The following is a 19933-nucleotide window of genomic DNA, read 5'->3' on the forward strand; positions in this document are numbered from 1 at the left end:
AGATTATTACAGTTTTATTATTTATCAATTTTCTCCTTAGTTGATCCAAAAAACGATCTTACTCCGGTAAGTCACTAACTTTTATATTTTAAAGTTAACCCAAAGTTTAAAAAATGTAACGCCATACACGTCATACATCTTAATGAGTGTCAGACAAAAAGCTTTGAGACAAAGAAGTTACTTTATTTTTGATATATTCAAGTTTTGTATAACGAACCACTGGAATCGGGTATAGGCTATAAAAGGTTAGTGCAATTTTTCACAGCTGTAGATATTGCAATGTTTCCATCGACTGCACGAGTTAGCTGGATACCATGGATACTGAACAGTTGTAGAGCGGTCACACCCTGCTATATGAATTATGAAAGGTCATTCGAATTATAAAGCATAATATGACACACAAGTTCTTACTCATTTTAAAAGATAAAGCACCAGAATTGCTTTAACATGTCGAATTAGTAGAATCATGCTTACAGCTAACAGCTATGAAAAATTCATCAACACAAGCAATAAGAATGCAAAAAATCATTGATACTGATGAAACTAAAGGGAAAAAGGAAGTCGACGAACCTTTTCACACATCTTGTTAATGACATCCTCAACAGTTGGGACCAATTTTCTATACAGATTAACCAAAGCCAAACCATTTAATCGGTTATCAGAGGTTGAATTTCTTAAATAAGTTTAAGTCTTCGAAGAGCAGAAAAAGATCTTTCATTGGTGCAAGTGGTAAGCTAACTGGAAGAGTAACCCAGAATGCGGAGTAAAATATTAATGTTTGGAAACGTTGACTGCGGGCAAAATGGCAATGCACTTACAGCACTTTTTAGCAAACTGGTTCGGGAAGAATTAAAAAGACATCGATACCACATATACGCAGTTCAGATATAATAGCAAGGGCGTTTATACACGGCAGATCTGCTTCGTAAAATTCAAAGAGTGATTCAGTTTTCTCCATTTAGTTTTTCTCAAAAGGGGGGGTTCAGTTCAGTTCAGTTCAGTTGTTTTTTTATTTCTGACCATCATATCAACACAATACACATCAACATAGCAAAGGTCAAGAAAAAGGTAGAAGCGACAAAACGCGAACGTTAAAACGTGCTTGTGATCGAAGTAAGTTATTGAGTTGAAAAAAATTTGGCACGGTCGCAACACCTTTATGTTTTAACTTGCATTTGCAGGAATGAGGCAAACAATTTAATTAAATGCTGCTCTGCCACTGTATAGAAACTGACTCTGACAGAGAATATTGCCCATCTTCAGTTGCAGGGTTACTTTGAGTTTGGCAGCCAGCAGTTTTAGTAAAAACTTTTTCTGAAGTGAACCTGCTGGACATTTTGCAAGCATTTCAAACAACTTCAATCTAGGTACCACTTCTGAGTTCAGATGGATTCCGACCAATTTAAGCATAATAAGGAGTCCTTGCTGGTTGCTGCACAGGTACATTTGGTTGGGTTTGTTTCTTTTGCATTGTTATATTTCATGCTTAAATATTCCCATAAAACAATATGCACACATTTCATGAAAGTTGAGCATTGTGTTTTTGATGTATTTTCATTCATGCTTTGTATGCATATTTATGCAACCAAGTAAAAGTAAACCGATTTTCTTAAATCAAATTGGATCAGTAGCATAGCCAAGTGAGAGTTTGGGAGTTACACCTTCCCCCCTTGGAACGCGTGTGATGTCACGATATTGAAAATTATGCTTTCAGTGTTTTGTGCTTTCTAATCAACACTAGGATCTATAATGCTCTACAGCTGTTTAGTATCCATAGTAGTCTGCAGCTAACTCGTACAGTCCATGGAAACATTGCAATATCCACAGCTGTGAAAAATTGCACTGATCTTTTATATATAGCTGATTACAGTGGTTCGTTATACAAAACTTGAATATATCAGAAAGGAAGTAAGTTCACCGTCTTAAAGCTTTTTGTCTGATACTCATCGAGATGTATGACGTCTGTTTACATTTTCTAAACTATGGGTTAACTTTAAAGCATAAAAGTTAGTGGCTTACCAGAATAAGATCGTTTTTTGATCAACCAAGGACAAAATTAATCAATAATAAAACTGTAATAATCTGGCAAAAAAGCGATCAACCTATGTCTCTAAAACAAAGTTTGCCTAATTTTAAATGAAACTACATTAAAAGAGCTAGTTACCAAACATTCAAATATCTCAGCCAGGAATTAGCAACAAGAAAACATAGAGACTTAGCTTTATTTTTGAAAAATGCCCAAGAAAACATGATCTTATCCTTTTGCTATGCCACCGGACAGCACCATTTTACAGTAATATTCATACCCAAATTTTTGTTGAACATGCTCTCAGAATGCACCAAATTCAAAGTAATTTTTCAAAAATTTCTGGGGGAAGCCCCCCAGACCGCCCGCCGTTGGGTGTCGCCTTCAGCGAGCACGCCGTCAACACCCTCCTCCCGTTTCTAAATACGTTACTGAATTGGATCATTGTCCTTGGGGCCAGTGGCGTAGCTAGGGGGGGGGGGGCGGACCGCCCCGGGCGGCACGTCTGGGGGGCGGCACTTTCAGACAGGACGTTTGTTTTTATAATGCAAAAGTACACGAAAAATAAAAGCAAACAGAATGGCAACGTTCAAAACACAGGGCCGGATTTAGCCTAAGCGCTGCCCTAGGCAGATACGAAAAGTGCCGCCCCCCAAAAAAAATTTTTCGATGGTGCGCTACGATTTATATTTTCAATTCCTTACAAAAAAGTTATTTGCACTGTTTATTTGAATACATCAATGAATGTCATTGTATAATGAACTAATTGTTTAAAATCGCTTGTGGCGGGCTTTTTCTCTTGCAAACAAATCAATAATTTCTTCAAAGTCTGTAGAAACAAGTAAAGATGAGTTAATCCTCAAAAATGTGAGATCATTCATGGTTTACATACTTTAAGCATCAAGGCAAGTACACAAAATAGCCTGCAACTTTTCCATCAACCTAACATTGACTAAAAACATTTTTTCTAGGCTCCTTTAAATTTACTAACAGTGAAACAAACCGAACAAAGATTAATAAAAATTGCACAGACACTAGTCCTCCATACTAAGCGAGACAGAAAAATAAAACAAGCGCTAAGCAGCACATATTGTTGAAAACCAACCAAACGTGAAGTACTCTAGGGGCGATAACTTGCCATACATGACTTGCCGCACTGTTTATAAATGTGTGTGATGTGATAACATATTTATTAATTCCTATATATCTGTTGTGAATTATTATATTCACGTACAGTATTATCATTTATCAATGTAATATATTCGTATATTTTGCCGCCCCCAATAATTTGCCGCCCTAGGCAACTGCCTACTCTGCCTACTGCTAAATCCGGCCCTTTCAAAACATCTTAAATATCTAAAAACGTTTCAAATTTTCATGAATTTCCTGCCGTTATGTTTTTAATACGTTACAAAATTCCTACTAGCCTTTATTCAGCAGAGGCGGAAACATGCTCTTCAAATTTGGGTAGCCTTGTAAAAGGTTACAAATTGATTATTTTAATGCTGCAGTGCTTGTGCTTTTGCACTTGTGCTTGTGCATTCTGCAGTGTTTGTGCTTTTGCATTCAGTATATTACTAAATTATAGTGGTCAGTGGCGTAGCCAAAGGGTGGGGAGGGTTAGGGGTTTAACATAATCAAGCAGGCTAGAAATGGATTCGTACATGAAACTAAGCCACAACAGGCAAGACAACAAGGGGAAATTTTGAATACGAGTGAAGGTGTTATTATTGAAGACATCGTGCATCAAGTACGTAAACCATGCAATCATGCATCTTAATACTTTGCGGTGAAATACCTCATGTCATACAAACAAACATACTGAAAAATAAATACAGCTACTCAATCCAAGGAAAAAAGCACATTGAGATGTATATCTCAATTTATAAGTTAAATATGAAGTATCATATATAACATAATAAAAAAATGAAAACCACTGCACTTGCTATTTGCATGCCACATCTAGTAGCTCAGAGTAAAAACATGTTGTAAAACAATTTTAAGGTTATGGTATAGCGCACACTAAGCACGCCATGTAGTTCATTAGGGCTATATAGTGAATGATGTAAAATACATGCAAAAATGCTATGGCCAGGGCCGTTTGAGAAAATATTTATCTGGGATTTCTTATCATCAACACCAAATTTAACTGAATAGACATTTTGTACGCACACTAGCTCTTCGAGCAAAGACTTGGCGTTTAGGTCATTTGGGTAAAAATTAGCCAGCACATCACATTTAGAGGAAATCGAGCATTTCTGCTATTGATCTAACATCATTGCAAGCAGCTGGAGTTTGAATAAGGCAAAGCTGACCTCAGAATTTATTGGAATTAATCTGTTACCACCAGTAGTGACATCATTTAAGATGTTGTCAAAGAAGTAGATTCACTGGTGTCATTACTGCATTTACTGCAACTAGTATATTTTAAAAACTTAGAAATTGAAGAATGCTTTGTATATTATAATTGCTCAACAACTCTTTTTTTAAATCCTTTTTTTCTTTGCTCCACTTTTACAATGATTAGGTATAGCTAATGGATAAATTACTAATGGTACTCTATTATTGAGTTCAACAACCTTTGCTGGTACAAAAATGACATTGGTATATCATCAATCTTCTTCTTCTTGCTTATGAGACAGCAATTCGGGTAACATCTCCCAATTGTTGCAACCAGAGCAGTGTCTTCATATATCATCAATCAATCATAGGATTATATTACTATTCAGTGAAAAAAATCCAAGCAATGAATAAGTGTACAATGTAGCCTACTGCACAAACTGTATTATACATATCAAAATACAATAACAAGTAGCCTATATTAAGATTTAAAAATTGTTTAGGTTGGGTACTACAGAGTAATCAACTTGAAACAATTTGAAAAGATCCGGGCCCCTTAAATGTTATTTTTCAACCCATGGCATAACAATGACATTTTAGTACCGTACTGTACTGGAAGTAACATGTATCTAAACACAGTTGCCACAAGATTGAAAATTTTGGTTTCTGTTGTCACTGAGCAATGTTAAACATTTGGTAGCCTACATGGCGTTTTGAAAAAACTTGGGCCCTTCAATATTAGATTTTAAAAATTACATGCATAGGGCATAATAATGATAGTTTAATACTGGAAGTAACATGCATTTAAATTTTCACAAGAGTTAAGTTTCCTGAATTCATAGAATATTAAGTGATTTGATACATGGTGTTTTAAAAATCCGGGCCCTTTAAATGATTAGTTTTAAAACTACATATCATATATATGGCATAATAACAATGGTTTTGTATAGAAACTAACATGTATTCTATTTAAATGCAATTGTCACAAAACGAAATTCTGTTGTCACACTGCCATGTTAACTATTTGGCACATGGTGAAATGTCGTGGGGGGCCTAAAAGCATGCAAAGGTGGCCCGACGCGACAATCTCAGCACTTGCCTCACCCTAAAGCCGTAACTGACTTCAAGGATACCGGTACTTGCTTGGGAATCGAATTGAATTTTTTCCATTGGACATGACAAATATTACCGCATTTTCTGAGTAAATTGCGGGCCCCCTAATTTGCGGGCCCTGTGCGATCGCACAGTTCGCACACCCCAAAGACCGGCACTGCCACCTCCTTGTTCATTGATCCCACCAGGGTTGGGACCAATGAACATTTGTTTGTTTTTTCAAATATATTATTTTAATGACTAAAAAATGGAAAATAAAAATTTCTTTCTTGATTAAAAATAAATTCATCATATAACGCTTCGTTTGTGAAATAAGCAAAGTGCTCTTGGCTTTTTTTCAGTGTTTAATAAGGATCAGAAAAATGGGTGTTCATTGGTACCACATCTCCCCTAATTGTGTAGCCTACAGTATGTTGCAGTTGTAGGCCAAGTTTGCTTTGTGATGGTTGTAATTGTTAGGTTCAGTCGTCCCGGCATAGCTTGAAAAATTGTCACTCCAGCTGTTTCAGAAACGAGGACTAGGAGTCGTCTGATTCTTTTAACAAATCCATCTAAGATTCTAAGCTACTTGTTTCAACTATCAGGTTTAGTGGCTGTGCCAAGTTATATTCATCGATACATATAGCCTTCCATAAAATTAGATTTTGTTAATGCACGTCTTTAAAGTATGCCACCTCTTGCTCTGACAGCTCTACACATCGGAAAAACATTGCAAGCCTTGTTTTGATAAAACATATTTTCGAACAATTTTTCTGTAAACATACAACATAACAAGTCTGAAGACAATATCCAGTTTGAAACTCTTATATCCAAGCTTAAAATAAGAAACATTGGTAAAGTCCTCCAATCGGACAGAATGAGATGGCGGACACGTTGAGCGCAGTACTAACTGGATATCTCAAGTCCGATGTGTCAACTTTGCAGCACTGCCGGGTCAAGGTAGACCAAAACTTTTTTGGGAAAAACTTGTAAAGCGTGCCCTTTTAGCTCTGAACATGTACTCTGCCAACCCAAAGAACCGTGAGGCTTGAAGAGGAAGACTGCGCCCTCGACAGACAGATAGACAAGCCACACCCTTAACATGAAAATTAATTTATGGTATGTATACCGTAATCAAAATTGGTTGATGATGATGGTGATGACAAATTTCTAAAATTATCAGACATTTTGATTTTATCCCATTTGGTGAAGCCTGATTTACCACTGGGCTATGCAATACGAGTTCCACCATAGCCTACTTTAGTTGCGAAATGCCAATGCGTTTTAACAGTGAATGATGAGCTATTGTTTTATTTCAGTAGTGTAGGTGCAGGTTGCTGAAAACCACACAAAATAGTGAAAAAGTGCCAATTACACACGACATACAGTCTATGTACAAAGCACTACATGAAATTCCAATGTTATGTTAAATCAATCGGGCTTGCACCACCTGAAATTGTTGGTACATTTGCAACCCCGTCGCCGTAGAAACTTTGACATTTATCTGCGTTTTTCAGATAGTCAGAATCATCTTTTATGTCTGTTTGTCCATTTGAAATGTGGTGTTCATCTTGTGACTTCACGAGGATGCTATCAAGATCTTCTACGACGTCATCATCGGAAAGTTCTTCTTTAGAGTCAGAATGTTGAGAATGGTCCATTGTCGCAAAGTTGATGCCAGCAAACACTTCTTCAATTGGAACATTCATCTCAAGCTTAGAGACGCGTCTTTCAAAAAGTCGGGGCTTACTTGAGGGTTGTGCTTCTGTATCGGCTGTAAAAAGTTAAGAAAAAGTTTTATGGAAAACCAATTTTCTTATTGTGCATGAGCCAGCTTAGATGTTTGTACTGAAATAAGTCCTTATAGACTTAGTACAAACGGTTTCTTATTATACCTGTGAACCATTTGGCTTACTTCTTCACAGTATTAAACAGCATCTCTTTTTTCATTCTGCTTTTGCAGCCTACCCATAAGTAGGCTGCACTTTATAGTAAGGTGGCATAAACTATCGTGAGACGGAAATCATTGCCGAAAGTTGGCTAAATTGAAAACAGTGAGTTTAAAAATAGAAAGTTGGGTTATTGTTAAGTACCAAATACATGTTTCTACTTTTCTTACTGGTATTTGATGATTTCGTGTCAGAAGAATCGGTACCACTACCATTAGTAGCTTTTGTGGCTGAATATGATTTCCCTCGGTTTTTCTTGGACAAGCGAAAACCAATTTTGAAAACATCTTTCACGCTTCTTCTGTTGCTCTTTTCTGAAAGTTGTACAATGTGTTGCCATTTATCCTTTCAGACAAATGAAAAGGATTTGCTGTAGAGCCAAACTAGGCTACAGCAAGTCGGCCTATGGCTAATTAAATATTAAGAACCAACGGTTTAACTTGAGATTTTAACGTTTTAAAAACAGTAAACTATATACACTAAAGGACAACTTTCTATTTAGCGGCATTTTGCAATTGAAATAGTTTATCAGAAACAACAATTTAACACCAAACAGAAACTTTACTATGCCAACGCACAAATAACAGGGTTTGCAGTGGTTCAAATAGATTCAAAGCGTTCACAAGAAAGCAATGTGCGATTAAGCTTTCAAAAGGCTTTTTAGTTCTCGAATGTAGATTTCCACAATCAGTCCATGACAGCAATGTTTGACACTGTTTATATTCAAATAGGCCTACTTGTGAAGATTATATCAATATCGCTCTTCTGAGTATCGGAAACGACACGACTCTGCTCAAAAGCTACTGTACACTTTATGCGCACGCAAGGCCGTTAAAAAAGCGTTTACAAACACGGGCTACCTATCAAACATTTTGACTTCCAAATTATCCTAACACGACCCCACTCTTTGCACGGAACACCATAAAAAGAAATGATACTGGCAGAAATGTTTTGACAGGTATTTTTAAAAAAATCAGATCACTAAAAGAATAAAAAAAAAAAACTTATTGCCAAGTCGGGACCTAAAAGTAATAGTCTAAAATTTACAATAAAAGTCCTACAGAAACTTTCTGAAAGTCTATAGTCCAAAGTGACATCAGCATTTTTCATAAAAAAAAGAAGTGTCTAGAGTCTAGACCAGTGGTTCTCAACGGGGCGGTACCGCCCCCCGGGGGGCGTTTTGGTTTTTCAGGGGGGCGGTATGATTACTTCAGATTAAGGGGGGCGTTTTGACTATTAGGGTGCATTCTGGTTTAACCCATCTACCACCCAGCGTAACGATTTCGTCAAAGAGCTCGTATCGTCGTGGTAGCATTTCCTACCTTATACCTGGTGGAAAAAGGATTCAGCTGTGTTTTTCTGCTACATACCTACACTGCCACATACATGCTACACTTGACATATCCATAAGAGGTGATCTTCCAATGTTTTTCACTGGCTTTACACCGGATGTGGAAAAACTGGCACTTTCTCACCAAACCCAAGGTTCACACAGACTACCAGTATAAGGCCTATAGTCCTACTGTTTTCCTGCTCGCAAATATATATTTGCTTTTTATCAAGTAGGCTATAGTTACTAGTCTCTAAAACCCTTACAGTCTGTTTCACCCTAAAAGGGAATCATCAAAAGGCCCTTATTCTAATAGAAATATAATTCTATCTGAATAAGGACCTTCTGATGGTCCCCTTTTTAGGGTAAAACAGGCTGTAAGGGTTTTAGAGACTGGTAACTAGCCTATATTTGACGTAATTCGCTCTGCTTGGCTTTTTGCTTGGCATAGAGCACTTTTTGTAGTATTAATAGCATTTTTTGTTTTAGGCTGTATTTGCTTTTTATAATTAATCGTTTTTGTTGGGAGGCGATAAAATTTTGCCAATTCATAAAGGGGGCGTTGGGCCAAAAAAGGTTGAGAAACACTGGTCTAGACCTACGCTTGGTGAATAAAAATTTGAACTATACCGTGCATGAAAGAGAAGGTAACCTAAGGAACTCGATGTGCATGTTGTTCACGTTGAAGCGTGTCACTGTCTTTTAATTTTGAAAGATTTTCTTTGATAGTTTTACACTCACTGGTTCAAGATAGAGGAAATATTCACATTTTCTTTTTTGCATTTATCCAGCGACTGCATGTGTTAAATCAATGCAAAAAATAGCTAACACATAATCAGTGGGGATGTCCTTATTGGGCTACTACAATTCTGCTGACTAATTTTCTACTGATGTAAGAATGTAATATATTAATTTTTAATTCAGGCTTTAAGTGTAAAGCCCACAAAATGATGCAAATTTACTACAAGCTAGGTTATAGTCCTATAAGTACAATTTTTGTCGTAAAAAAGGATAATTACGGTATAATATCAATCTCAGGCTGCTTTCTGAGAGATCTACACCCGGCAAGGTCAATTGACGCAACTTACTTTTCGTAGGCCGACACTGGCGTCAAAATTAGCTATAGATTTTTACAAACTTTTGTCTAAGGTTTTCAAATGATGAATATGTCGGAACTAAGACGCAAACCAAAAGAAGAAAACGGGCTCTGTGAAAAATTATGGGAAAACGCTAACACAGATAGAACAATCGCCTCCTTTCATCGATTTTAACTTATTTCCCTACCCGAGGTAAATATGGTTTATGACGTTTCAGTTTGTCATTTTTGGATGGTTTGAAATAAAAACGTCAATTTTAAATAAAATCGATTTTTGATAGAACGGCAATCAAGTAAACAGGTATTAGCTAAAACAAAATGTAGCCGAGGCAATTAACTGAGACCGATTTTTTTTTCAAAATTATTTTGATTGAGAAATTCTCCCATTTAATTGATCATTGCCTAATGGATAGCACAAACTGTATAAGAGTTTTAGAGTTTTTCCAAAACATACCAATAATAGTTGTTGACCTTTTGTATTTCTTCAATATTGATGCAAAACGAGGCAGTTAGGGAAAATTCAGAGAAAATTTAATCGTGAAATGAAACCAAAGCAACGTTATTACCTCCTTTGGCCACCGCGTCAGTGGGTTCCTTCAAGTTGGCTTTGTTGTCGTTTAATAAGATGAGTTGCTTTGATTGATCAGATGATCCGACAACTTCAGGCAGGTCTGTTTTAAAAGAAAAGTTTGGTTCCAAATAAAAAAGTGTTAGGCTAATGCTGATAGGTTAAAAACATACCGACCTAATCTACAATTTCATCATTGGACTTAATCCAGCAACTAAAACCCACATCATCCAGGCATTCTTTCAAATGGTTCTCAATCCACAGCAAACATATTGCGAATAATTCTCATTCTATTAATAATGCATTGCCGTTTCAGCTGCTGTGCTAACTGACCTGCTGAATGTGATGAAGCCATGAGTGAGATGCTGTTGCTTCGTTTCTTGCTAACAAGCGTATGTTCAGCTAAACGAAAGCAAAATTACTAAGCCAATAAAAATGTTACAGGCAATGTCACCAAAGCAGGCTACAGAAGCCCTATTTGCTTGACTTTGTTTTCACTAACCAGGACTGCAAACTAAATTCATATTTCTTCGTGTTTGAGTTCATAATGCATTTGCATTTTTTAGATTTTGCATGTTCAAGTTGGTTGGTTTTCATTAGTTTTTGCCTAATTTTCATTTATCCTTTGCAGAAGTAGTGAAATCGAACTTAAGCGTTTTTTTCGGTTCTGGGCTATTTTCCCAATTGCATTTTTCAAGTTTATATTCGGCAACAAAAACAGACGTTTTTCAGCTTAAAGTCAAGTTTGTAGTCCTGTTTACAGCCTTATAGCTTGCATGTGTAACAATCAAGTCTTATCAGGTAATACAAAATAATATTGCAATAGGCCTTAATCCTGAATAATCTTTGTGCACATAGGAACATTGAATAAGAATAACTTGTGCTGTTACTGGCACTTTCAACTTCTAAGGTACGGTACATTAATTTGTCTGTGCTGACGCTGAAAACTTAATCAATATTTTGTGATGTTTCGTTCAGCTGCTGAGCTTATGGTTTTTTCCTTGAACTCATTTGATGCCTGATATCGAACTTTAATTAGGTACATCGGAAGCCAACTGTGGTAAAAATGATTGTCGGAACGCATATGTGTTTTAGTATATTCTTCGCCATAGCTCTGCTGTTGAGCACTCAGCCTTGTGCTAATCGTAAGGAGAAATATCACACCAGTTCACGACACAATATGGATTTTGTCATTTATCTTCACTTGGCAAGAAAACTTTGCTTAAACACAGAAAATTTAAACTTATTATTTTACCTGATATTCTGTCGGAATCTGATGAAGTTGAAAATGATTTTTTTCTTGCACTAGCACCTTTTACCACCTTTTCAGGATTTCGAATTTTATTTATATTTGGCACCAACGCAGGATTAGCAGAGTCATTGAAACTTTCGACAACTACGTCACAAGTTGAGTTGCTTGAAAAAAAATTAAGAACCAAAAGTTATCAAAAAAAAAAAATTGTGTTCTAGGATTCTAACAAATATCAGCTCTTTATTCCTAATGTTAGCCTAGGCCTGTTTGAGTAAACACCCGAAGCAGACAAACAGCAAATCCAAAGTCTCATATTGCTTTTTCATCCATTTACGTTTGTATGGTGTCAGGTTAGAGACAATGTCTTAGGTTTTACTTGTTATTTTTGTAACTTAGAAAAAGTAATTAGCTTTAACCTTAATCGCTTATTTGTTTTCATTTTGCCATCTTGTTTTTTGATGAGGTTGTAGTGAAAAGAATGCAAATCAACCTAAATTATGATTTTGCCAAGCTATCTTGAACAAAAGATGACACTAAAATGATGCTGTGACGCAGCAACATTATACGAATGATATTAAAATACTGAAGATCTTTAAACATTAATCCTACCGTGGAAATGATCACACTAAATTTTTGAAAAATTATGAAAAATTTCTACAGCTACGATTTGACAAACAACCTTACTATATTGAATGAAAATGCAAACAAATATTCTTTAAATTATTGAAAAGCTTTCTCAGAACGGTTTCATCTTCTGTCGTTAACAAATCTTTTGATCCTTTAAATTGATACATAGCTAATCCTGGGCTGTGATGAATGAATCCGTCTAGCCATGATCTAATGCGCGGGGAAGATTTACAGTTACCATTGAACAAAGCTGTTACAGTAGTAACTGTTGGAAATGTATAATAACATGTATGTAGACATATAGCCTATAATATGATTTAAAGCTTTGGTTAACTGCAGTCTTGGATGACGTACTCATACTGTCAAACACAACCTTGGTTAAACTATGATTACCTCACTGAATATACCGTAGGCTACAACCATATCGATTTATTCTACAGCTCGCCATGGCCGTAACGCAGTAGCCTATATTTTTCAAGTAAAAGTTAGCTACTATATAATTATGAAATAAAAAATTTTATATGAGTTTTGATGCCAAGTTATATTTTAGAAACACGTTTGAATGAAATCTTGTTCTTATCCAAATGCATTCAAATCGTAGTTTATGTTTGATTTATGCGACATAGACAGGGCGTATAAGGTGGCTTTTTGGTTTACAAAATGAAAATGAAATTGTAAGCTTGTTCAATGTATTTTTAGTAATGATAGTATTATTAATTAAGTTTCTAAGTTAACTATTCATTCAATTGCTCTGATAATTTCTGCAGCTTTAAACTGCTACCCTAACATCTGATAAAAGATGAAGTAACTGTTCTCTGTTCATACTGTGTTATAAGATTATACAAACATAAAGGCAGATGAAACCGACCGTTTAATAAATGATAACACGAAATTCTGACGCTGATGTGCGACAAAACATTAAAAAAACATTAAGGTAAAATAAAAACATTAAAAAAAGAAACACAACATTAAACATCGAAAAAATTCACCCTTTGTCTAAAAACCCGACTCTAGACCCATAATTAAAAACATCACATCCTAACTGATCCTCAACATGTAGGTGTAGACCAAACTCATAAATTTTAACGTTAGTCTCTACATTCTTATATTCTTGTTTTAACCCTTGACTTTCGAACAAAAACTGCTTAATTTGTATTCAGTATCTTGAATCTCTGTTTACAAGTTTGGAATGTTTCAATACAAATTTGCCCATGTTGCACTTCTGTTTGGATGGAGTTTAATTTTTGTGCCAAAATTGTGAAGAAGAAAGCCATTCTATTGGCTGCTGAGAAACATTTCGTGCCAAAAGTTATACAGACCAATAACCAACGAAACGTAACTTCTGTGCCAGACTTGTAACCTCAAATAGGACAAAAAACTAAAATTCTTTGCAATCGACTAATTTAATAAAACTCATAACTCTGCGAAATAAGAACAAGCATGGCTACCTAAAGATATGGCCTGATTTGTCACATTTTGCAGAAAGTAACTTTTGGCGAATATTTAAATAACTTTTTCTAAAAATTGTATTTTTACGCTTTCTTTACTGCTTTCCCCAGATGACACACTAGGTTTTAACATCCTCAGACGTTGAAAAACAAAAACAATTTGATTTCGAAGATTTCAGTCAGACTGTTAATTTTTCAATAACAATCTGATTCAGCGTTTTTTAACTTACTTTTTCTCATTTGCTACTGCTTCCCCAAGGCAACAAAAAGCTTTTATATCATTAGGAGACAGCAGTAATAAAAAAGTAAAAATATCTCAGAAAATGTCAGTCAAACACTATGCAGTAGCGGTAATCAAAATCTGCAAATGTGACAAATCAAGCCGCATCTCCCAGGTGGCCATGGAACAAGCATCTCGAATGTAGAGATAGACAAATTGTCCTTAAAAATTGTTATCTACATTGTGTGTATCTGCGTGCAATTGCCATGCGCTACACGCACGCAAAAAATAACACACTCAAAATTAAACACAAAGTCATATCTCAAAATTCTCTCTCTTGTTGATTCTTCATCGATAGATCGAAGACAGAAAATATTCTACTGGTTGGTTAAATACAGGTTGATAACTGTCACCTATATCAAGGTAAAAGTCCTGTTCTACTCGACTCTACGTCGACAATGACCACACGCTAGTATTTTCGAAAATGACTGAAGAGCTTATTGTGCTAGGCAACATAATTACGTTTTCTTACATCGATTTTACACCTGGTAGCATTGGATCAATGTGAAAGAACCTTGTCTGCTCCACTAGGTAAACAGATGTTTGAGCTCACAGAGTGAATTTTTTGTACAGCAACAATTTCACTTTGCAATGGAACTTGTTAAAAATTTGTTTTAAAAGTAAATTTCTCATACAAATTTCACCAAAATTATTTTTCTGGTCTACTAGTAGAATTGCAATAGTAACCTTATGTATGAAAGCATCCTTACTTAATTTAAAACCTAGTATTCTGTGTCTAAGCAGAAGACTCAATATAAAATTGAAAAGAAATATTTTCACGTGATTTATAAAGTACAAGTGACCAACAGCTGACGTAGCCTATAATCTCACAATCATCTCAACTGTGCCTCTGGGATAGAACTCTTGCAACCTCTCCTCTGCATCCACAAATCTTGGCTTGACATTAAATACTAAACAGTATTTTCTTGTATCATTCCGAGGACAGTTTAAGCTTTAAATCGATTATCATCGCTTGTTATTGTTTATTCAATGGGGATACGGTAAGGTTTGTTATGTAAATAACCTGCCTAACCTGCCGAGCAAAAACTGGCAGCTGTTTTTCGACAAAATAGTAAAAAATCCGTCATTTGTATTCTTAGCAACTGTAAATTTATGAATAATTAATTAATATGTGACGCCAACTTGCTCACTTTGAACGACCAAACAAAGCAAAAAAATTATGCTGTAGTAAAGAAAAATATAGTAGCGTAATTTGAATAATTGCATTTTGATCCAACTGTATGCTGCACAATTTCGTCTTACGCAGTCTACTGATCTGGAGTTTGTGACACATCTTATCTCCATGGGAGAAAATAAAACACCTCTGTGTAGTCAGTAGTGATTGTCCATTTGTTTAGTGCAAACTCATGCTAGTCAAAATGAATAACACGGCAGTTTGTCTTTGCTGGATACACTGCAGGCGCAGCGTGAAGAAGGTGAAGATTAAATTTTAGCATATCTTGAAAAAGAAAGGGATATCAGAAGATCTCACGCTGTAGCTAGCAGAACTATTCCTTCAGTGGTTTTAGATATGATTTTATAGCATTTAAAGTATAGCTTATCCTACCGTACCGCAACTATTAACTATCTGGCCTAACAATAGGCTACTTTTTAGGTGTGGAGGCTCTGAAGTAAATGGAGAGCTCTCCCTTTTTGTCATAGTGATGACACACGCACGATCGTGGAGATAGCATCAGTTTTCCAGACCCCAATACGCTAAACCCCAAGTCAACCAAACTTGTGCATACTACGTATGATATGTACGGTATGTATATTATAAGCTACACAGCACAAGCCACAGTATTTAAAATATGCAAAAATCATTGAGCTTGCCTCCACAACGATACGTGTGAGATCAGTAGGCTATTCGGAAATTTGCTGTTCATCTACTTAGAGTAGCCTACAAATACATTTCATTACTGTAGCGTATACTCATAAAAAGAAGTCCAGCTTATAATATATAAAGCATAAGCATACCAGCCCATAGTTTAAGTATAAAGAGTGGTGACTATAGTTTACCGAAATATGTAAAGCTGATATAGAAACTGAACACAATGAAGAAAGCAATTGATATAAAATGTATATGGAACTGATAATAGTGCAAATAATGTATTTAACAAAGTGCAAACTTGTAAAACTGACAAAATCATAAACAGAAAATACAAAAAAGCCTTGTTCAAATAAACGGTTTTGGACTTTAAGGTTTGTTTTGTCACACAGTAATCTTGAGTTTTCAAATATCATACCTTGGGTTTGAATAATTTTCTTCGTCAAGACTCCTGGCGGCTCTACATTAAAAAAAAATGTTCTCGGTATTAACTGACACTTTGAAAAGATAATTGCATCATATATAAAGAGATCATTGCATATTCGTGTTTAACTCAAGAAGGAAATTCATCAGTTTCTTTTAACCATACTCGTATAAGAGACTTGGTTTGTAGACCACCTTACGGTACTAACAAGTTTAAAACATATTTTGAAAAGGCAAAAAATCGATAAGGTACAGTTGTAATACTATTATGAATGTTAAATTGTTTATTTACGCTTTATTTTGTGCCCAATGCACTTGGTATCCTACATTGACCAAGATACTTTTGTTAACTTTTAAACAAATCATAGATCAAAATAAACTCAAAAATTTTGAATCAAAAACGACATTTGTCTGATAAAAATTTGCTTCATTAAGATTCATGTACAAAGAAGCTAATTTTGATATTAATATTAACGCTAGGCTATACTAAGTTTATAACAGCCTACTATTAATACTAAGTTTCTAATTTAAATATTTTATTTTTTGCTTGTTATCAATGTTATTTTCATATTTTGTTGCACACTGTTGACAACAAAATGTAAATAGCACTTTCCAAAGCTTTTGTAAATTCCCATGTCAGCAACATTTCAACCAAGACCTGTGTTTCAAAACGTCAAACATTAGATAAAAATGTGTAAAGATTTAATTTAGTTATTAAGGTTAAATTTAAAAATGGTTTTACCGGTCAACAATGAATTGAAGTCATTATCTTGATTAGCTTACTGAAAGTTGTCATTTAGTAATATTTGCATAAAGCCTGGGAAAAACAAATTGGAACTAAAAAATAGAGGAATCCCGAGCTTTACCAGAGTTAATACAATCGTATGGCCTATAAATAGCCTACTTCCTCATTTTTTTGATAACTTTAATTTAAAATGTTGGAGTTGATACAAGTCAAAGTAATATTTGTGCTCAATATATTCGAAGACTACAATCCTAGAGATTTATGGACAATGCGCAATGAGCTTTCAAAAACGGCATTGTCAGTTTGTAGTTTTGGTTTACGATGTGTCATAGATGAGATGGCAATACATGAATCAAGCCAATGAGCAGGCTAGCGAAGCCGGTTTGAGTGAAGAATGGTAAAGTTTGGAAAAGAGCCTCTTCAATTCTATTCACTCAGTTATAGCGTTCTAATAAAAAACAAAACAAAAAAACAATTTAATTATAAAGCTTTTGCTGAACATTTTTCATAAATTAAAATCGTTTTAGTTACTTACAAAGTTCAATTTCTTATTTCTGATATTTTAATGATTATATTTTTAAAAAAGAATTAATACCGAACATGGTGATCAAATCCGTAATGAACTGCAGGCTACTGAGCATATAGGGCATGAATGCAAAGTTTACACATGCTTTAAAACAGTCAGCGGTTGGTGGAAAAACATTTAAACATTTCTTACGGTTTGTTGTGAAGAGCCATCTTCCAAAGTCTTCTGAGATCGGATGAAGACAACCTGTCATGAATCATCAAAGATTTTGATCTTCTATCCGCCATACCGGGTCTGGGGCCAGAGACGGATAAACTTTCCCCCATTCCGGAATCGTGGCTTGTAACAGCTTCATTACTAATGGGGCTGGTTTCAACAGAGAGGGTGTCTTTTCCAATGTTTTTTAATCTGTTCTTAACTATCCAGTTTCGTTCCGTTGCTGATGCTGTTTTTGTAAATGGAACTTTTCGAGCGGACTTGGCATTTAATCGTGAAGAGCTAAATGACTTTTCCATGGATTTTTCATGCCAGGAATAAAATGCCTTGCGTATGTTAGAAGAATCGTTTGCCTTTGTGCAGAGATTGAAGCCATTTTCATCTGACTTTGGCGTACTTTCAGCTTCATCAAGCGACAAAGGAGGAAGGTCGAAATAACATGTTATCTCGCTTTCTGCCAAAGTCCGTCTTCTATTGGAGTGATAAAAAATCCCTTCATTGACTGATGAGGCTGAACATGCTGATATGTTGTTTGGGCTGTTGAGGACATTCCCGTGCATTTTTGTCTTTAATTCGAGCTGCTGTGCCTCAAAAACGTCGTCTTCTGTGGCTGAGTCTTCATTTAAGTTGTACATGGTCAAAAGTAAATAAACACTTCTCTTTTGTTTTTATAAACCATGTAGTTGAAACGTTCGAAAATTACTCTGCATCTAGTTTGCATTTATAGGTTGCTTAATTTGAAATAAGTTAGTCAAAACTTTAGACATATTTTATAACCAAAAGAAACATTCAGCCACAGTTTAATTGTTTGTGTAACAGTACCAAGCGTCGTGGTATACTAGACGAGTTGCAAACGGTGAATAGTTTATTGAGTGTTCATTTTATTTTGAAAGTTTCAAACATAGGCTACTCAGTTTGCAGTTGCACAAGGGATTTTCTGATTAAAATAAAATGATTTGATACGATACGAAAAGCTATTCTGCAAACGAAGTAGCCTATGTGTTTGAAACTTGCTGAAGTTGAATAGGCTACTCAAAAATGGTCACCATAACATAGGCTACTACCCACTGACAACTTTCGGTAGCTTTTGTTTTGTAAAATCCTCTGTGTGGCTTCAACTAACCATCTCAGCAAAATATAAAAATGAATTGAAGTAGATTTGTCAAACGAAGGGACTGTTAATGTTCAAGTGACTTTCGCCTATACTCTATCAAATTTTTAATTTTTTAGAAAAAACTGTGAACTCCCCACTGGCAGACAGCTAGGCAATAGCTATACGCTCGGCTTATATTATATGGTAAATTTGCCTCATATAAATATTTTAATAGCAAATAAATCGTTTAACAAGTTTACAATAAATAAGTTGCCTGACAGCTTCCTCCCATATATTATACAAACCAATTCTGTTCCCATCTTCTTCGAAGAATAACAAACAATAAAACAAAATTTTGAAATTAAGTTCAAGTTCTTCGATTGAACCTGCCTGAAAAAGTTGACTTCTGAAGCCCGACTTCGGCTTCAAACATTAGAAAGTAACAGGTTGCCAGCCTGGGTTTTTAGATAGGCAATCAATATCAGTAACCTTTACACTGTGCAATCAAATAGTTGTCTTGGCAAATAGTGAAAGGACTATATTACGGAATCATGAAGGTAAAATGTTTGTCAAACATCTTATAGACTGGCATTGTATTTCTTTTTGTATCTCTTTGCACTGTTTGTGTCAATTCAAGTTTACTAAACGTCAGAGCGCTGTAGTTGAAGCAATGTAAAATAGGAACGTTTGATGGCTGGGCTAGATTGTAATGGAATACGGTATCAGGTTCATCAACTAAGTTAGGTTCAAATTAATTTCTGGATAAAAGCAACCACAATGTAAGGCTACGAGAAGTGGAAAGAAAACTGTTTTATAAAACAAACTTTTAAAATTTTGTTTAATCGCTTTTGTTGATTGATGATGGAAATCGTTTTTCAGAGACTTCGAAATTCTTTTGCAGGAAGTAGAAAATCTATTTTGCCAACTACACATTTTGTAAAGACCTGGTTTTGTGGAAAATTCCTAGCAGATAACAGATATGATTAATAGATAATATGATATGATAGATACAGGCCCGGATTTAGGGGGAGCAGAGGGGGCAGTTGCCCCGGGCCCCCCGACTTTTGAAGGGCCCCCCTATGTGAAAAAAAATG

At 35.4% G+C, this 19933-nt stretch overlaps 1 protein-coding gene across 2 annotated transcripts; it reads right to left on the reverse strand.

Moving 5' to 3' along the window:
* Positions 1 to 6759: 6759 nt before the first annotated feature.
* On the reverse strand, positions 6760 to 17809 carry LOC145776005 (uncharacterized). 2 transcript variants are annotated; one of them, XM_082587414.1, is made up of 7 exons: positions 17723 to 17809; positions 16255 to 16296; positions 11657 to 11817; positions 10735 to 10803; positions 10400 to 10504; positions 7578 to 7721; positions 6760 to 7232 (listed from the first exon to the last, which is right to left on the reverse strand). In XM_082587414.1, the coding sequence occupies exons 1-7, from the start codon at positions 17788 to 17790 to the stop codon at positions 6880 to 6882; spliced, it is 942 nt and encodes a 313-aa protein (XP_082443540.1). In that variant the 5' UTR covers positions 17791 to 17809; the 3' UTR covers positions 6760 to 6879. The 2 variants fall into 2 exon arrangements, with proteins under 2 accessions (XP_082443540.1, XP_082443541.1); XM_082587415.1 differs by lacking the exon at positions 10735 to 10803.
* Positions 17810 to 19933: the final 2124 nt, after the last annotated feature.

Source organism: Aplidium turbinatum, chromosome 8 (assembly GCF_918807975.1).
Source record: "Aplidium turbinatum chromosome 8, kaAplTurb1.1, whole genome shotgun sequence".
NCBI lineage: Eukaryota > Metazoa > Chordata > Ascidiacea > Aplousobranchia > Polyclinidae > Aplidium > Aplidium turbinatum.

Coding starts and splice junctions, on each gene's coding strand:
- LOC145776005 (XM_082587414.1), bottom strand. CDS start 17,790: ATGATTCATGACAGGTTGTCTTCATCCGATCTCAGAAGACTTTGGAAG. Junction 10,804..11,656: donor AGATTCCGACAGAATATCAG/GTAAAATAATAA, acceptor GCTTTCGTTTAG/CTGAACATACGCTTGTTAGC. Junction 10,505..10,734: donor GGCTTCATCACATTCAGCAG/GTCAGTTAGCAC, acceptor CTTTTAAAACAG/ACCTGCCTGAAGTTGTCGGA.